Below are 17,943 nucleotides of genomic sequence, written 5' to 3'. Positions count from 1 at the left end.
CTTCTAATTTAAAATTCCTTGAGCTTGAATGTATTTAGTTGCTCATACCTATTTCAATAAATTTCATGAAGGAAGTATACAGAATGCTCAGTCTATGATTATATGAAATCGGAATCATATGGTCAGTGGTTCTTATAGGCATTCTGGGACAAAGAAAAGGTCAGTAGACCTAAAAATCTGTTTTCTTTACTTAAAAATAAAATTGGTTGCAGTCTGTGGAGGACAGACAGGCTGTTCCAAAGATGATATTCCAGTAACACAGCAACAATAACTGTAGAAGACAAGGAGCCTAACTCTTCCTTAAACCACACCTGGGCAAACGCACTGAAGAAGTTAGTGTGGCTGAAGTTGAGGAACTAATCTGCCCACAGTTGTGGATAGTGAACAAAATGGAGATCTTTTTAGGATCAACATTTATCAGAAATAGAAACCTAAAATTAATCTCCTAAACATATATCATCTGCCTAATTATTTTTCCCCCAGAAACCTTGAGTACCTATTGGTGCCTGTGTGGGCTTAACCTAAAATTAATCTTTTTTTTTTTTTTTTAATTTTGTCCCAATTTAAGGTTAATCTTCTAGGCCAACAGTTACTCTTACGACATAATTTATGAAAAAGCCCCATAAAACAGTATATCCTTTCTATAGAATTTTTAAATCATCCTTTAGACTAACAGAGTTCTACACGTGCTTAAACATTCTACAGAATATTTTTAAAATTATACAGAAGCCATCCAGTTTGTTAAATTTAAACTGGATTCATCCACGTTGTCTCGCTTTTCTGAGAGTGACTTTCTAAAACTAAGTCTGAAGCAAAATTGGTGTTTTCCTCAACATGCTCCAATATATCATCTCTTAACTCTTGACAACAGCTTCCATTTATACCAGTTCCTCCAGCTCACAGAGGTTTGGCTGTTTTTTCTGGCCTTTCTTTGAAAGGGAGGAACAACCTACTATTTTTCAATATGTTTCTTCGAACATAAAACATCTCAAACTGAAGAATCTCTATGGGGTGTGGGTCTTTTTGGTAGATCACATTAGATTACTTCCACAGATAATTACTCTGAAGGGACCTTTAAACCACCTCATGTGCATTGATTATATGAGGGATGAATCTCTACAACATTAGTCTTGGGCGAGAAGAAGAGATGTCTGCAATGAATCTTCCTATGCATAACTAGGAAGTTCAGTTTGGAAGTGCAATATATCTTCTAAAAATGTCAATTGTTTTTCAATGCTTATGAAAGGTGTCAGACTGTGATGTCCTTTATATGTCTGATCCTCTGAGGTGCTGAGCATTTTCAATTCCTATTGACCGCAATAAGTGTTTTGATGGTGCTCAAGTTCTTGAATAGTTAAGCCCTTTATCCACAGGACAAGTATAGCAGACAGGGCAGTGAAAGCTTTTCCCTTCTGCTGAGCTAATGTGCCTTTATGCTCTAGAGCAGTAGTTCCCAAACTTGTTCCGCTGCTTGTGCAATGAAAGCCCCTGGCGGGCCAGGCTGGTTTGTTTACCTGCCGCGTCTGCAGGTTCGGCCGATCGCGGCTCCCAGTGGCCGCGGTTCGCTGCTCCAGGCCAATGGGAGCTGCTGGAAGTGGTGGCCAGTACGTCCCTCGTCCTGTGCCACTTCCAGCAGCTCCCATTGGCCTGGAGCAGCGAACCGCGGCCACTGGGAGCTGCGATCGGCCGAACCTGTGGATGCGGCAGGTAAACAAACCACCCCAGCCCACCAGGGACTTTCCCTGCACAAGCAGTGGAACAAGTTTGGGAACCACTGCTAGGAATGAAGGTCAGTTTCATGGTCCATTCAGTCTCTGGCCTCTATTGAGATTCCCAACAAAAGTGCCAATGTATGCTAACATCATAGGGAAAAGTTGTGTGTGTGATGTGGGGATCTGAGTCTTGAGCCAGCAGAGGCTTTTAAGATGTGCTTTGATTTAAGCACATAGAGTAGTCACATTGGGCTGGATTTGCAAATGTTCTTAGGTGCCTAAAGATGCTGACAGGTGACTATTGGCATTTTCAAAACCACCTAAGCAGGCATCTAACTCCCATTGAATGCTTAACCTATCTGCAACTTTAGGCACCTAAATACTTTTGAAAATCTGGCCCTTTGACTGTAATGGAAAGACTCATGTACTTAAGTATGCATTTAATTGCTTTGCTGGGTTTGGGCCTTATCCCTGAGGAATTAGGGTGAAGCCACCCAATCCCTGACTTGTATGTAAAAATACATTTTTTTTTCCAGCATATTTATTGCATGAGTGAGTACGCCAGGGATTGGCAACCTTCAGCAAGTGACATATCAGGGTAACCCACTAGGGATTACCCTGATGGGCCACATGCCAAAGGTTGCTGACTCCTGGACTACACCATTACAGTACAAACACCGCAACTCTTAGAAGATTTTAATTCAGCAACACACATTTGCACACGGCTCTGCAATGGAATATACAGAAACGAACCTGTATAAAATGACAACTTTTAATAAAGTTAGTCAGCAGCAATGGACATAGTTTAGTTTTTCCCTCTAAGGCATTGATAGTTCATAGATATTTATAGTTTCAATCAATTTGTATAAATAGGACATCTTGGCTTCATTAAACAAAGATATACATACAAATGTGTATAAAAGTGATTTTTTTTCCCCCACCACATTCTTTCATGAATTCATCAATGGGGGGTGGTTGTATTTTTGAACTCTTAAAGGCCTGGAAATTGGTCGTGCAAGTGTCCCCTGTTGAAGTTAATGGGACTACTTGCCTGGATAAGACTTACTCATGTGAGTAAGGCCTGCAGTGACCTTCCAGCAGAAGTAGCAAGCATGTCAAACACAAGTGAAAGATATTTACGATCTGTGCAAGTAGCATTTTCTACTCTTATTGATTTAAAGAGGTCTGTCTCGGAAGCAATAAACATCAGAAAGGCACTGTGGCAAATATTAGCTGGTGTCTATTACAACTTTTTTTTTTCCTTTTGCAGTTTTAGATCTCATCTAAACAGCTGTACTGTAATAGATGAGTTCTTGTGAGGAAGGGAAACGTTAGTGGGGATTGAGGGAAGAGAGAGTGCTTGCAGCTTGGAACTGCAATCAGGAATTTAGTGCACAAATAAGTCTGTTCTCAAGTTTTCCAGCTCATACAGCAAAAACCTCCCTTCTTGTGCAATCATTTGGTTGGTTTTCTAACTGTAAACAAGTGCCAGCTACTTCCAGTATTATCCCACTCTTCCCCCCCCCCCCACTAATAACAATCATAAACATGCTTTAGTTCCAATAAATGTTACTTTTTACTGCTGATGAGCGTAAGAGGGAATTGATATTGAAATAGAGTTGACTACTTTATACAGTTTATCAAATCTAAAACGAATTAAAAATGATATGGCTGGATTCTCTAACTTATACCAGTCTTAACAACTATAACTCCACTGTCTTCATTATTTACATCAGGGAAAGTGAGAAGAGAAAAATCTGGCCTTATCTAAATTTTGATTTCAGCCACTGATGTAGCTGCATCAGCGTAGCTGAAGTGATACCCTGAGGCCAGGTCTACACTACAGACCTTGCAGCAACACAGCTGTACGACCTCCTGTGTAGCTGCTCTATGCCGATGGGAGAGAGCTCTCCTGTCGACATAATGAAACCACCCCCAATCAGCAGCAGTAGCTATGTTAGCAGGAAAGCATCTCCTGCTGACACAGTGCTGTCCACCGGCACTTCTGTTGGTTGGGAGGGTGTTCTTGTTTTTTTTTCCCCACACCCTTGAGAAACATACGTTTTACTAACAAAAGTGCTAGTGTAGACATAGCCTAAGAGATTGTATGCCTACACTTCAAATGCTACAGCGACGCTGCTGCAGCGCTTCAATGTAGGCATTACCTATGCTGACGGGAGAGGTTCTCCTGTCGGTGTAGGTAATCCACCTCCCTGTGAGGTGGTAGCTAGGTCGATGGAAGAATTCTTCCGTCGAACTAGCGCTGTCTAGATGGAGATTTACCGTAGGTTGGCTTGAGAATGCTGCCCAAGGATGTGGATCTTTCACATCCCCGACCGTGGTAGTTAAACTGACCTAATTTTCTAGTGTAGACCAGGCCTCGATATGAATGCAATCCAGTGGTGTAAACCACAACTGACCCTGGTGCAGCTTATATTGGTTTCAAGCAAGACATGGTGTACACTGGTGCACTACATCTACACTAGTTGTTTGCACCACGACAGCCATATTGGAGACAACAAACCCCAGTGTAGGTCTCCAGCATGTTACTTGTACAAGATAAGGATAGAGGTTCATTAGTTTTAATTAGTGAAGCCCAAATCATACTATTCCATGTTGAAAGCCCTCTCAGAAGGGGAAAAGCGGCTCCCCTCATGGAGCTTCTATTGCACTCTCCTTAGGGTGAGGTGTTTATGGCCTTATGGACAGATCATAAGGTTCAAACTCCTACATGTATAGTCTGAGGATTTCTGAAGGTGGTAAACTTCACCCCTGTAGATCCTGCTCACTCATGTAGAGTGGCATACAATGGTATACATTGTGTGTAACACACATGTAGATGCCACTGAAGCAGGCTAGACTCAAGTTGGGATGTGCATTTCTGATAGGGAAATACACAACTTGATCCTGGAAGTGTTAGTGCCTCTCAGAATTAAGCCCATGTCAGGACCCATACAGTGTCAAAGTGCTGAAGACATATACAGAGTTCCCTTTTTGTAAGTGAGGCCCTAAAATCTCCCTTTATCCCATGTGAAAGATATGGCTGTTCCTGGAAGCCATATAAGGGTGTGGGGTACATGTGTGTTTAGTTAGAGGAGAGAAACGTCCCATCTTTTCTTCCAGTCCTGCCAGTTCTCACCTGACCTGCTTTTATAACAGTAACATTTACTCATTTTTTTTAAAATGAATACTGGAGCTAGTTAAAAACTGATCAAAATTTTTGACCAAAAAGAAAAGGCTTTTTAATGAAACCTTCTGGAAAAATCCATTTCTGCTTTAAAAATGAATTTTTTTGGCTTTTCAGTGATTGAAAACCTTAAGTCTTTTAACATTCATTTTTGCTGAATTTCCCTTTTTTTTTTTTTTTTTTGCCCCCTGAAATTTTGTGTGTGTGTGTGTGTGTGGGGGGGCAGAGAAATGGTTTCCCAAGCAGCTCTAATGAATGCCTCTTTAAATACCCCGCTCTTAAAAATTAAAGGGGAGACTTTTCAAAGGCACAAAGGGCAGTTAGATCTTAACTCCTATTGATTTTTTCAAAGGGATTTAAGTCCCCAACTCCCATTTGTACCTTGAAACCTCCCCCTAAGTCTAAAAGTCCCTTGGAGTTTAACAAACCCTATAATTTTCTCTTCAAACAGTTAGAATAATATAGCTGAAAAGTGCACTCTTGCAGCTGGACACTACAGTGCTGTCTTGAAGGCCCAGTCCAACAAGATCATCTTCTACTGACGTCAATAGGAGTTTCATGCACGAAGGGCAAGCAGGAACCGATCTATAATCCAGGCAACATTCCCACTGAAACTAGGACTGAGTAAAGACAGCAGGATATGGCCCTGATTCACTTATGTCAAATAGGGCCTACAGTGTGTTTATGGAAGGTAATGACTCCATTACAATTCCTTCTAGGTAGTCCATTTTTAAGCTTTTTACCAAAAAAGTCACCTCAATGCAAATTTTAAAATATCCTTTTGTTCTAAATCCTTTTTCGAGCTTGAATTTAAAACATGATTTAACATCATAATATGTGAAATCTCCACTTGCAGCTACATGAATAAAGAACATCTGACGCCAGGAGAAAAATCACTTTATGTTGTCAGTGGTCTGTGCATTAATTCCAAGTTCCCACAGCTGTAAATCTATTGTGCTCCATGTCATAAATAAGAAATTGCATGATGACAGTTAAAAGCACTCATGTTTCTCTTTGCCACTTTTTTTTTAGTCTGAGTATAGAGTTGATTTGCCTCTAACAGAAGTTAACTTGCAGTGATGTTATAACTGCTCCTGCTGCTGTATTTTTGGTGGTGGTAATAATAATAATAATAATAAAAAAGTAAATGCAAGCAAATATAACAGATATTGCTATCTGGTAAATAAAACAAGAAATAACTTCTATTGATTCTAAAGGAGGCTGTTGCATTTGTGGTGTTAAATTATTGCTCCTCCCCCATATCTTGGGTCTTCCATTACTTTGAGAAGAAATCTTAAATTGACTTTAAGAAGAGCCAAATACTGCCCTGACTTGCATTGTATACAGTTCCCATTGAAGCCAATTGAGTTGCAGAGAGTGTAAACCCAGCAGAGTTTAGCCTGTAGAATGAATACAGAAGAACTCCCTTGTATTTCTTGCATTCTAGGTTTTGGTCCCTTTCAGCCATGAAAAACCGTTACAAATTGTTCCCAGAGCTAAATCACTTAACATCTTGGCACTTGGTTGTTTTTAACTTTGCAACAATAGGCACTGTTCACTCCTCTTAATTTCAGCTTTTTATTCTGTAATCAAGCAGGAATACTGATGAAAGGCTAGTCATGGCTTCTCCCCATTGTATCAGTGTGGTGGCATATGATGATTCACATGGGGTGTGTTTGATCCAAGAAAGCCCAGCCTCTGTTTATTTTTCCTTTGTTCTGTCATCTAAGGTGGAAAGGGAGATAAAGATGAGAGGTTTTTGACTATTATTTAGCAGCAGCACATGCAATTACAATGAAACAGCATTAGAAGAACATTTTTGCCAAGTACATATAAGCAAAATAACTGCAATTTTCTTCATCATTAAAAACCGAGTACAGGATTTCTTTGAAGTATGAGATTGTCATGCAAATAATGGATTTATATGTGCATGATGGGGGTGGGGGAACAGGTATAGGCTGTAACGTCAGAGAGTCAAACTAAAACAATTTCAACAATTTGCAGGTATTTCCGATACGAAGCTCGACAAAATAAATATATACGTTTTGCAGTCACATTCTCTAGTAACAGGATTCCCCCTACCTGGCTGTTAGGGTTTCAAAATTCAATTTCTTGCTTACCTGTTCTCTAGTTGTGTTAATGGAATAAAAACTCTTTCCAGAACCTTATCTGTGCACCTACTCTAAGCTTTATTGAGTCAGGAATAAAACCTTTCTAAGACATAAATCCTGACCATGACTCAAGACAAAATCTAGTTCTTTAAGCATGTGTTCATGTGTCGGTTTTCTACCCAGCTCAGAAACACTTACCTGTTCCTTGAGCTCAGCAAGCTGACTGGACAGTTGTTTTACAAGACTCATGGTTGTCTCCAACTTTTCTTGCAGGTTTCTAATTTCATTTTGCTCATTGTCACCTTCACTGCTAACCAGGGACATGGCTCGCATTCGAGGGAACCAGTCCAAATTCTTCTCCTACATGTGAATATATTTTTAAAAAATGTTAATCTGGGTTTATCTAATGCTATTAGCCTGAAGTTCTAGAAAGAGAATCATTCGGGTTTCTACTGTTTGATGCACAGCAAGAGAGTTTAAGAAACATTACAACAGGAAATCACAATATTTTAATATTTTACACTATTAAATGTTTTCTGTCTAAAATGAAAACAGCTAGGGCAAAATCCTGGCTGCACTGAGGTCACTGACAAAATTCCCATTGACTTCAGTGAGGCCAGATTTTTCATCCCAAGACAGAAACAGATATTGCCGCCTTATCTTTGGAATCCAACCTTTATGTATACTCACAGTGTATAAATATAGACCAGTGCTCACCCTTAGGGTGGCACAGAAGAATGCTGGGTGTGGCGGGAGTGCCATGTGGCGGGGCCGGGCCAGGGCCATGCTTTCAGCCCTGCTCTGTCCCCTGCCTTCTCCTCCCCTAACCCCGTTCAGCCCCAAGTCCTGCTCCAGCTCCAGGCCCGGATCTGCCCCACTCCCACTCTGCTGCCAGGCCAGTTCCAAACCCAGCTGCAGCTCTACTCTGCCCCCAGCCAGGCTTTGCCCTCATTCCTTCTCTGTCCCCAGCTGCAGCCTCTCCCCCAAACCCAATTCTGTCCCCAGACCAAGCTCCTCTGCTGAGGGAAGCCTTGACTGTGCAGTAATGGAGGGGGAAGCGTGCAGACAGATTCTGTTACTGATAAGGGGGGTGCGACTGAAAAAGTTGGAGTACCACCGATCTAGACAGAGTAAAAAATGTAATGAGTGGGATATGGAAGATGGGGTGGAGTAGCATAAAGGGTATTTTTGAGCATTCATTTGGGATGCCTGCACTGTTCTGGAGTATGCATGCAGGATATAATGGATATATGGGGGGCGGGGAGGAGAGAATTCTGCCCTGTGTAGGGAATGGGAAGAGGAGCCCAAGGAGTCCTGCAGTTTCAGAGCAGGATTACAATCTAGCGTTCCTTAAATGGGAAAATGGTTCCCATGTCTGGTGGCAAGTTACATCACAGGGGCTCAGTCTTCCACACAGAAGTAGGTTAGATCAAAGCCATACCTTTTGGTAGCACGCAAGTGTAGTGGCATGCATGTGGCACCTTTTTAAAGGACAAGATGTGCTCTAGAGCATGTTCCTTCCAGGCTCTCATTATACCCTAGGGACTCTCCACCCACCTAGATCTATTTCCCCAGACAGATGAGGATTGCTTACTCTGGAGCCTAACCCAACCCAAGGTGCTCTGGAGCCAAGAGCTGTCCTTGTATTGTTAGGTTTTGCTCTTTGAAGAACATGTGGGCAAAGGGGAATGTAGCCATAGACTCTGCTAGTCTACTTTTATTTTGGTTGCACCATGAAAATCTAAAAGTAAACTTGAAATCCTCAGGGGTTTTTCTCTACTTAATCTGAGGTTTCAAATAAATTTCTGTCCCGCTGTTCCTGGTCCTGTAACACTAAAATGACACACTGCAAAGGGAGTTAGACTGTACAGCTTCATTACATTTTGTAGTACATAGCTGTCAGTCACATATGTTTGTGAAATGTGGCCTTCCCTAGTCCCGTGATTTGTAAACATGGGGATCTCATGATGATTTATTGTGCATGCACAATTCACTTTTCTGTGGGTGATCATTCAAATCAAAATCTTATTTCACCATTTGTTGGTGAGTTCTAATTGAACACAGATTGCATGGTATTTTCTGTTCCAGGATTCTGGTGTATACAAGATTAACATTAATTTTCAATGAATATTCTAGTATTCAAAGAACTTCAGCATATGCTTTTACTGAAAGGACAGCCTTGTACTTAAAGTCAAGCTTATGTGAAAGTGCACTGCTGGACTGTTGCCTATCTTTGCCAACACATCTGTTCATAAACTCATCTGACAGAATATTTGCAGAATGCAAATTCAAAAGTGGTGCAGCAAATACTATTGAAGCTACTTCCTTTTGGACTGGAATATTCCTGGAAAACTGTTATATTTTTATCTGTTAGTGTCTCTCGCTTGAAGAATCTGAGATTACGAAACACAATACTGCATTATCGTAGAAGGCAGCAAATAGCTGTGGTACCTACTCCCTTTTGCTAACGCTGAGCATCAAGGTAAACTTTCTTGACCAAGATTGGCAGGATGGGAGTCATTTCAGACTTGGTGCTCTTGTACTGCTGAGCACTGATGTCAGCATTGTGAAATGCCCATTGTTCTTCCTATTCTCTGCTTCTCCAGAACACAATACTTTGTTTGGTTTGTCTTTTTTTTTTTTTAAAGTGGCTATTGGTTTGGTTTTTTCCCCCCCATGTTTTTTAACCTATACAGCACTGAAATAGTCACAGGAACATGATATATATTTGAAATAATTTTTGGTGCTGGAAATGTTAGGGTATAATTTCAGTCTGCCTGTTCTATGCCCCCATGCCAACTTACTCCCCCACCCTCTGAATAGAGGACTTGTTTTTGTGTGTGTGGGGGGGAGGTAGGTGGGGCTGGAATACATGGCACTCTGCATTAGCTGAAGATTGGGCAGTGGTCCCTATGGGTCCTTTACTGCTGGCATCATTTAGAGCAGCTCTAAATCACTTCAGCCCCAGGATCAGTGAAAGTGGGCTACGAGCCCCTCCTCTTCTCAGCTTTGCTTCTACAGAGGGCCAGCCCTGGCCAGTAAAGCTGTGGAAAAACTCTTAACAAAACCCATTTCAGCTGGGCTGTGGTTTTAATTACAAAGCAGGAGACTTGGACAAAGTCAAGCCAAAAGGTTGGTTGAGGACCAAGAGCTTGGACTGTTTTGAGAAGACCTGAGCCAGCTGATGCATTTGCATGGAAAAGTGACCCTGTGAAGTGAAACTGTTGACTTTTGCATAGCACTTCCTGGCAGCCGAAGAAGTGATGAGTCAAACAACTGAACACATTTGGCAGTTCAGAGCTCTATTTACAGAGCAGGCAGAATATTGCTCTTTGGCTGCTGACTACACACAGAGGCTAACATTACTCCATCCACAGTACTGTCAAACTGTGCATTTTTGTACCACAAAACTTTAAGTGGATTGGGAATTCATCAGAACAGTAGGAAATACATTCTGTTCCACCAGTCATTTATAAATATATGCTTTGAATAGGCTGAATCGCATAACACATACGGTTATTAAATTCCCTTGCTCAATTGTTTGCTTCTGGTCAATATTAACCCACTTTCTCAATGCACTGTGAATTGCAAAGTTTTATCACAAGAGAGTGTGAAAAGATAGTCCAGGGCATGGATGCTGCCTTATTTTGTGATGCTATAGTGCTCCTTACTGACAGCACTTGCTAATGGAGACTAAATAATGCATCACAAAACTCTAGAAGATTTCAAAATGCAAACTGCAGAGATTTCTTTGCAGACAGAGTTTATAGTGAAATTTCTATGCAATTGCTGGAAGACTGGCACACTGACTGCTTATCTACATTAGAGTTATTTTTACCTTCAGTTGATTGCTTGCCAGCTAACTTGAAAGAGTTAATTTTTTTTTTTTTTTTTGTAAAGGCTAGGTTGAATGCTACTCCCTGACATTTGCTCTGGGACATCGATGTCTCTGGAGCTCAGCCTAGGGTTCACCTTGACCACCTAACACATATTAAAACTACAACTTTGCCCTGTCTACACTAGGAGTGAAATCTAATAGACTTGAGTGGGGACAAGATTTCATCCTAGGACTTTAAAACTAGTATCTATCATGCTTTAGCTATCACTTAGTTTAATACCTCTTTCCTTCGTATGGACAAGCTCTATAGGCCATATCTACATAGACTTCAATTTAACAGACTGCCAGTTAACATGTCTGTAACAGCTAGTGGGGAAACACTGCAAACATTTGTTCCAGGCTACAAATGTTTGTGCTTTAGCTTAGGGCTCAGTTTATCATTGGCAACAAATTAACTTGAGATAAAGTCCAGTGTAGGCAAACTCAGAGAGAGTAAACGATATGGCTGGAAAGTCTGAACCATCTGTATCTGGCTGGACAACAGAGGGACAACTTAAGAATTTAAACAGGGTTTCTAAACAGGGCTGAATTCAAGCCAGGTTTCTGCCAGTGTTTTGCCACTTGCATTGTGCTCGGGCCTAGGAGATCCAATCATGGACCTGTACAGACAATGAAAAGCTTATGTGCCCTAGGGGAGCAGGGTCCATGTAAGTGTGTGTGTGTGCATGCGTGTGTGTGCACCCAGGTGCTGGGATCCTGGGGGGGGAAATGTCAGCCAGGCAGGAAGGCTGCTGGGGTAGAAAGTAGCTGCAGCCTCACTCCATCAGTTGTTCAGCTCAGCTGAAGAAAGCAGGTGGTGCTATCCAAAGAGGCTGTGCACAAGTAGGACAGACACTTGATATGGTGAGTCAGTAGCTCTTCTCCCCACCTCTCCCAGCAGCACTTCAACAGACATTACTGCTGCCCTGTCTTGCTGAATCCTTCAATGGGATGGAGGCACGCTGCTTGCTGGGACTGCAGATTTTGACACAGACCCATGAGGCTCTGTAGTGTTTGGAGGCATTGCTACTTGCCTTGCTTGAGATACCTCCAGCCCTTTCCCTTAGAGGAAGTGTATTCAGAAGCTCTGCACAGCTGTCCTCATGAAGCTTTCTATACATTTCTCCCTCCTGTGGCTTATTTGGTGGAAATAGAGTTGGGGCCTTGGTCCTCATGTGGGGAAAACTTTGTTGTTTTTTTTTGTTTTTTGTTTTTGTTTTTTTTACTTCAATAGGAGAAAAGACTGCAGGGATTTAACAAAGCATAGAAACTCTGGGCAAAGTCTTTGCTAAGCCATCCCTCTGTGCAGCCAACTGGCTTCAGCTGAGCTCTCCCGCTGAGCTAAGTCCATGCCTCCTGAAAAACTGGAGGGAGAGATCTCTGGTGTAGTGAGATAGAGGAGAGAGAGAGAGAGAGAGATCACCAGCAACCAGCAGGAAAGACTGGGCTGAGTTTTTTAAAAACTAGAGAACAGTGAGAAAATAGGCCAATGTATAGGACAGGGGGAAACTAGAAAAATGAAGCCAGTTTAATGGGTGTTTTCTGATTTGCCTTAACCACAAGCTTGAAGCGTCATGCCAGTTACATGTGATATCCCTTTTATTGCACTGATGTGCATGGAAAGCAGGTGGCATGGCTCTTAGCTTTTCCCAGACCATGATCCCAAGTTAAAATAAAAAGTTGAGACCCTCCCCACCCATCTAGCTAGAGAGTGAAAGTGGTTGTGGCAGGTTTGTGGGCATAACCTACACCCTTGGGTTATGCCCACAGTGTAGTGGTTAGAGCATTACACTGGGAAATTGGCTCTAAGGTTCTATGCTACTTGTTTCAGCATCCTGGACAAGTCATGTATCATCGTGTATCAATCCATTTTACAAAGGGTTATTTATTTACTTCCTAGAGCTACTGTGAAATAAAGTGTTTTTGAGAGCCTCAGACAAAGACTTGACTGACCTTTGAACTTCTCTGTCTCTACTGGAGATAAGTGTTGTTACCGTTATACAAGGCACTGGTGAGACCTCATTGGAATTCAGAGTAGCAGCCGTGTTAGTCTGTATTCGCAAAAAGAAAAGGAGTACTTGTGGCACCTTAGAGACTAACAAATTTATTAGAGCATAAGCTTTCGTGAGCTACAGCTCACTTCATCGGATGCATTTACTCATTGGAATTGTGTGTGTAATTCTGGTCTCCCATGTTTAAGAAGGATGAATTCAAAATGGAACAGTTACAGAGAAGGGCTACTAGGATGATCAGAGAAATGGAAAACCTGTCTTATGAGAGGAGAGTCAAAGAGCTCGGCTTGTTTAGCCTAACCAAAAAAAAAAAAAAGCCTGAAGGGAGATATGACTGCTGTCTATAAATACACCTGGGGATAAATAACAGGGAGGGAGAGGAGCTATTTAAGTTAAGTGCCATTTTGGACACAAGAACAAATTGATATCAACTGGCCGTCAACTAGTTTAGTCTTGAAATTAAGGGAAGGTTTCCAACCATCAGAGAAGTGAAGTTCTGGAACAGCCTTCCAAGAGGGGAAGGGGGGGAACCTAACTGTTTTCAAGACTGAGCTTTGTAAGTTTTATTGAGGGAATGGTACGAGGAGACTGCCTACAAGTACATCTGTGACTGCTAGCAGCAAATATCTCCAATGGCCAGTGATGGGACACTAAGATGGGGAGGCTCTGAGTTACTACAGAGAATTCTTTCCCAGGTGTCTGGCTGGTGGACCTTGCGCACATGCTCCGGGTCTAACCGATTACCATAGTTATCGTCAGGAAGGAATTTATTCCCAGGGTCAGATTGGAAGAGACTCTGGGGTTTTTTTTGTCTTTCTCTGCAGCATGGGGCACGGATCACTTACAGGTTTAAACTAGTGTAAATGGTGGATTCTCTGTACCTTGATGTCTTTAAATCATGATTTGAGGACTTCAGTAACTCAGCCAGAGCTTATGGGTCGATTACAGAAGTGAGTAGGTGACATTCTGTGGCCTGCAATGTGCAGGTCAGACTAGATGATCATGGTGGTCTCTTCTGGCTTTAAAGTCTATGAGGTCTATTACAGTAGTCTTTGTAACGTTCGCTACATACTAGTCAGGTATGCCGCATTGCTGTGCTCTAGGTGTTCCACTGTTTTGGGGCATACTAATTAGTGGATGTTGAAGGGGCATTATGATGCTGTATTGGCAAAGCCTCTTACAGCTTTAGGTACACAATGCTTTCCTGCCTCTAACATTATACAATCATAAACAACTCTCCAGTTCTGTACTCTCGTGGTGGAATCCTGGCTTCACTGAAGTAAGTGGGGCCAGGATTTCGCCCTGGGTCTATATTTATGATCAGAACCATTATTAGGAAATACTGCTGGAGAATAATCCATCTGGATCCATCAGGTGTCTCACAGCATGAACACAAACCTCAGGCAGTGCTGATTTCAGTTAGACTATGATCTATGTCCAAAGCATAGATCTGCAAGTCCCTTTCACACCCAGATCCTTATAGCACATGACTTTGCTCAAATTCCCAGGCAGGTTTAAGGGCAAGATATGGTCCTAAAATCTCTAGTTATAGAGCTCCCACAGCCAATGTACAAAAAGGGAGTTTAAATATTCAAACTGTCTTGTGCATAGTGCTATAACCGTTTTGTGATTTAATCACAGTCAATAATAATTTGGCTCAGTGCATGATTCAGCTAATCCATCATTTGATAAACATTCACCGTCAACTACAACCAAAATAGCTTTCTGAAAATCCTGTTTGACACTTTAATGTTAAGACTGTATTTGATAAGCAATCTGCCCTTCGTAATATAGAGAAGAGAATTCCAAACTCTTAAGCATCTATATGCTCTGAGAACAATAACTCAAGGAAAATTAAACTCAGCAATTACAGATAAATCTTTATACAGTAAGAACACTAATGGCTGGAGCTACCACTGTGCTAATCCATTCCATATCTTCACAGCATGGGCAGGGGGGAGAGAAAACAATAGAAATATTTTTGCCACGAGAGAGAGAGGTTGCAATCGACACCTAAAATTGCAGTCTGCTTTACTAACTTCACTTGATTTAAATATTTGTTTGTGGACTATAGTAGAGTATAGCCTTGATTCCAAAATACCAAATGCACTGCATGACTATTATCCAGGCATTTCAATGTAGTGTTGGGTGACTTTGTGCATATGTGTGTGGCAGAAAAAGAGGTGTGTGTGTGTGTGTGTGTTTTTTTTAAAGGCGCAATAGCAAGCATACAATAGCCTAGATTTTCAAAAATGATTTTTGGATGCTTCTGTTTTTGGCCCAACTTGACATCTTAACAGGCCTAGATTTTCAAAGGGAAGGTGCCCAGCAATTCCTGAAAATTAGGCCCCTTTAAGGTTGGGGCACCCAAAAAAGGAGGCAACCAAAATCACTTTTTGACAATCTTGGCCATCGTGTGCAGTATTAATCATATTAAGTACAATTGAATACAGTATTTCCCTCCCACAGCTGTATTAAGCTAGAACTTTTTGTGGGAACATGGTGTATTTGTGAGCTAGTTAAGAGTATTTATGAGCTAGTTAAGATCGCGGTGAACCTTTAATGAACTATTGAGAAAGAGTTACAGGCTGGAACGTGACCCAGGCAAACTGTTGTCAACAAAGTCTGGTGTTGCCAGATAGCGGACAGCTGTGCTCCAATCAAGAGGAAGGACACACGTGCATAGCCTGTGCTGAGGCTGCTCGACCAACGAGATGTCTCCGTGATCGGGTGATGGACTTTGGAGGGGGTTGAAAATATTATGTAAAAGGAGTGTATAAAAACAATGAGAAAATAACAGATAAACGGCTTAGCTACCAACCATATTGGCTGTTGTGCTTTGTCCGGCTCGCATGAAACCCCAACAAATGGTGACCCCGACGTGATCCCTTCTGAAAAGGCGAGGGTTCTAGCCGCGGCAGGAGGCACCGGCTTTTCGGCTCCTGGGCGTCCGAGAGTGACGCAAGTGCGCACAGGTGAGCGGCTTTAAGTAGCAATGGGTACCGCTGTATCAGCTGAAGAGAAAACCGTGCATGAATTTTTACTTCGTATCATAGAGAGACAGGGCGAGAAAGTAACTACAGAATCCTTGTCTCATCTGCTGAAATGGGGACAGAGGAGAGGGTTTCTGAAGAGGCCAAACCATGCTTTTGATGGACAAGTGTGGGAGCGATTGGGACAGGATCTTTGGGACTCAGTTGCCCATGGGAATAAGGAGGCTGTATCCCTTAGCCAGACCCGGTGCAAGGTTAAGAAAGCTATAGCGGCCCTTGCAGCTGAGGCGGAGGTGCAAGCGACGGTTTCTGAGATGTTCCACCCCAAACCTAAGGATGATCCCCCACAGGTCCTTCCTGTGGGGGCTCGAGACTTTTTCGATGCCCCCGAGATCGTAATTCCTGTGGCTCCCTCCGCGCCCGTCCCGGCACCGGACCCAAGTACTGTTCCGCTCCCACCAGATGATGTGCCCATGGATGCCACCGAGCACGTTGACCGTTCTTGGGTTAGAGATATGCCTACATATGACCCCCACCCTGTCGTTTCAGATACGCTTCAGTGGGATCCAGGGCAGTCAGTGCCCTTTGCAAATACTTCTCCCGCTGTTGTTCCCCAACAAGCCTCCCAGCCTGCCTATCCCGATTTTATTAAATTGACTAAATCCGACATGTTTCTGCAGGAGATGCGCCAACAGGGCCAGCAGCTGACTGACATGCTTCGGCAGTTGGCCCTTATGGCAGGCGATCCGCCTCCTGGCCCTTCTCAGGTGGCGAAAGTACTAGGGACTCGGGGTGGTTCACCCCCACCCCCGGTCTACTCCTCTGATGAGGAGAAGGAATCCCCTGAGTTCCCGGGGCAGAAGCGGGGAAAGGGCCTCCCAAATCCGGCACGACGCTGGCACGGGGTGATAAAGGATGCGATTATCGAAGGGGAGTTTTTCCCTTCGGCATACCCAGTGGTGCTTGAGTCGCCCGTGCTTTACCCTGTTACTACGGATGCTAACGGGCGCCGAAGGTGGGCCCCCCTTGATTGGAAATTGATTAGAGAAGCACAGAAATCCGTTATGGCGTATGGCTTAGATAATCATTATGTCCAATCTCTAATTGAGCAAGTATTCACTAGTCAAGTTATGTGTCCTTATGACGCGCAAAAATTTGCAGATATGCTGTTGACCCCGACCCAGCGCCTGTTATGGAAGGATAGCTGGCGTCGCAAGGCTGAGGTGGCGATTATTTGTAATATGGATCAGCCGGACAACAGCCCCTTACGGGCGGTCACCCTAGATGTTTTGATGGGAACTGGGGATTATACCAACCCTCAACTCCAGGCCCGCCTAGACCCTGGCGTCCTGCAGCAGGCGCAGGGTCTGGCGTTGGCGGCGTTTAAAAAGGTACCCCAGATGGGAAAACCTTCCCCTCCTTATGCAAAAATTGTTCAGGGTGCGTCGGAGCTGTATTCCGCCTTTTTGGACCGCCTTCGGCAGGCCTTAGAAAGATCTCCTAACTTAACGGAGGACGCCAGAACGGCGGTGGGAATGGACTTAGCAACGCAGAATGCTAACCCTACTTGCCGTCGCATTTTGGCCTCATTGCAAAAACGGCCTCCTTAATGGAAATGATTGAGGCATGTAACTGTGCCACGGCGGTTGAGGAGGCGGAAAAGGCTACTATTCATGCGCAGGCCCAAGTGACAGCCTTAGCCGTCGCTCTTAAACCACTCATTGGCTGTGCCTCTGGGGCCCGCGGGCCCGTTCGGCCCCCAGGTTTGTGTTTTGCCTGCGGGCGCCCCGGCCATATGAAGCGAGATTGTTCCAACAGAAACGACAGGGGTGGGCAACGGGTTGTGCCTTCTGTCTCTTCTCGCCCATTTGCTGGCACATGCAATTGCTGTGATAAGTTTGGGCATCGTGCTTCGGAATGCCGTTCTCGTTATAAGAAGGACGGAACCCCCCTACCGGGAAACGGACAGATGAGCGCTCAACGGAGGGGCGCGCGGATACAAATGCCTCCCCCTCGTCCGGCTGTTTGGAACACCTCGCAGGAGCCACCAC

General features: G+C 43.3%; 1 protein-coding gene across 3 annotated transcripts in view; it reads right to left on the bottom strand.

Annotated features, from left to right (window-relative positions):
* Window positions 1-2,396: 2,396 nt before the first annotated feature.
* ITPR2 (inositol 1,4,5-trisphosphate receptor type 2) overlaps window positions 2,397-17,943 on the bottom strand; it is a 358,661-nt gene continuing 343,114 nt past the window's right edge. For 2 of the 3 annotated variants that reach the window (XM_038389064.2, XM_038389070.2), the window contains exons 56-57: window positions 7,209-7,370; window positions 2,397-6,624 (exon numbers count right to left, since the gene is read on the bottom strand). In XM_038389064.2, coding sequence (XP_038244992.1) covers window positions 6,538-6,624; window positions 7,209-7,370 — 249 coding nt within the window. In that variant the 3' untranslated portion in view covers window positions 2,397-6,537. Of the gene's footprint in view, window positions 6,625-7,208; window positions 7,371-8,995; window positions 9,404-17,943 lie in introns of those variants that run through there. The other variant, XM_043516179.1, reaches the window with a different exon arrangement.

This window comes from Dermochelys coriacea, chromosome 1 (genome assembly GCF_009764565.3).
Source record: "Dermochelys coriacea isolate rDerCor1 chromosome 1, rDerCor1.pri.v4, whole genome shotgun sequence".
Classification (NCBI taxonomy): domain Eukaryota; kingdom Metazoa; phylum Chordata; order Testudines; family Dermochelyidae; genus Dermochelys; species Dermochelys coriacea.
This window is presented reverse-complemented; position numbering and strand designations above follow the sequence as displayed.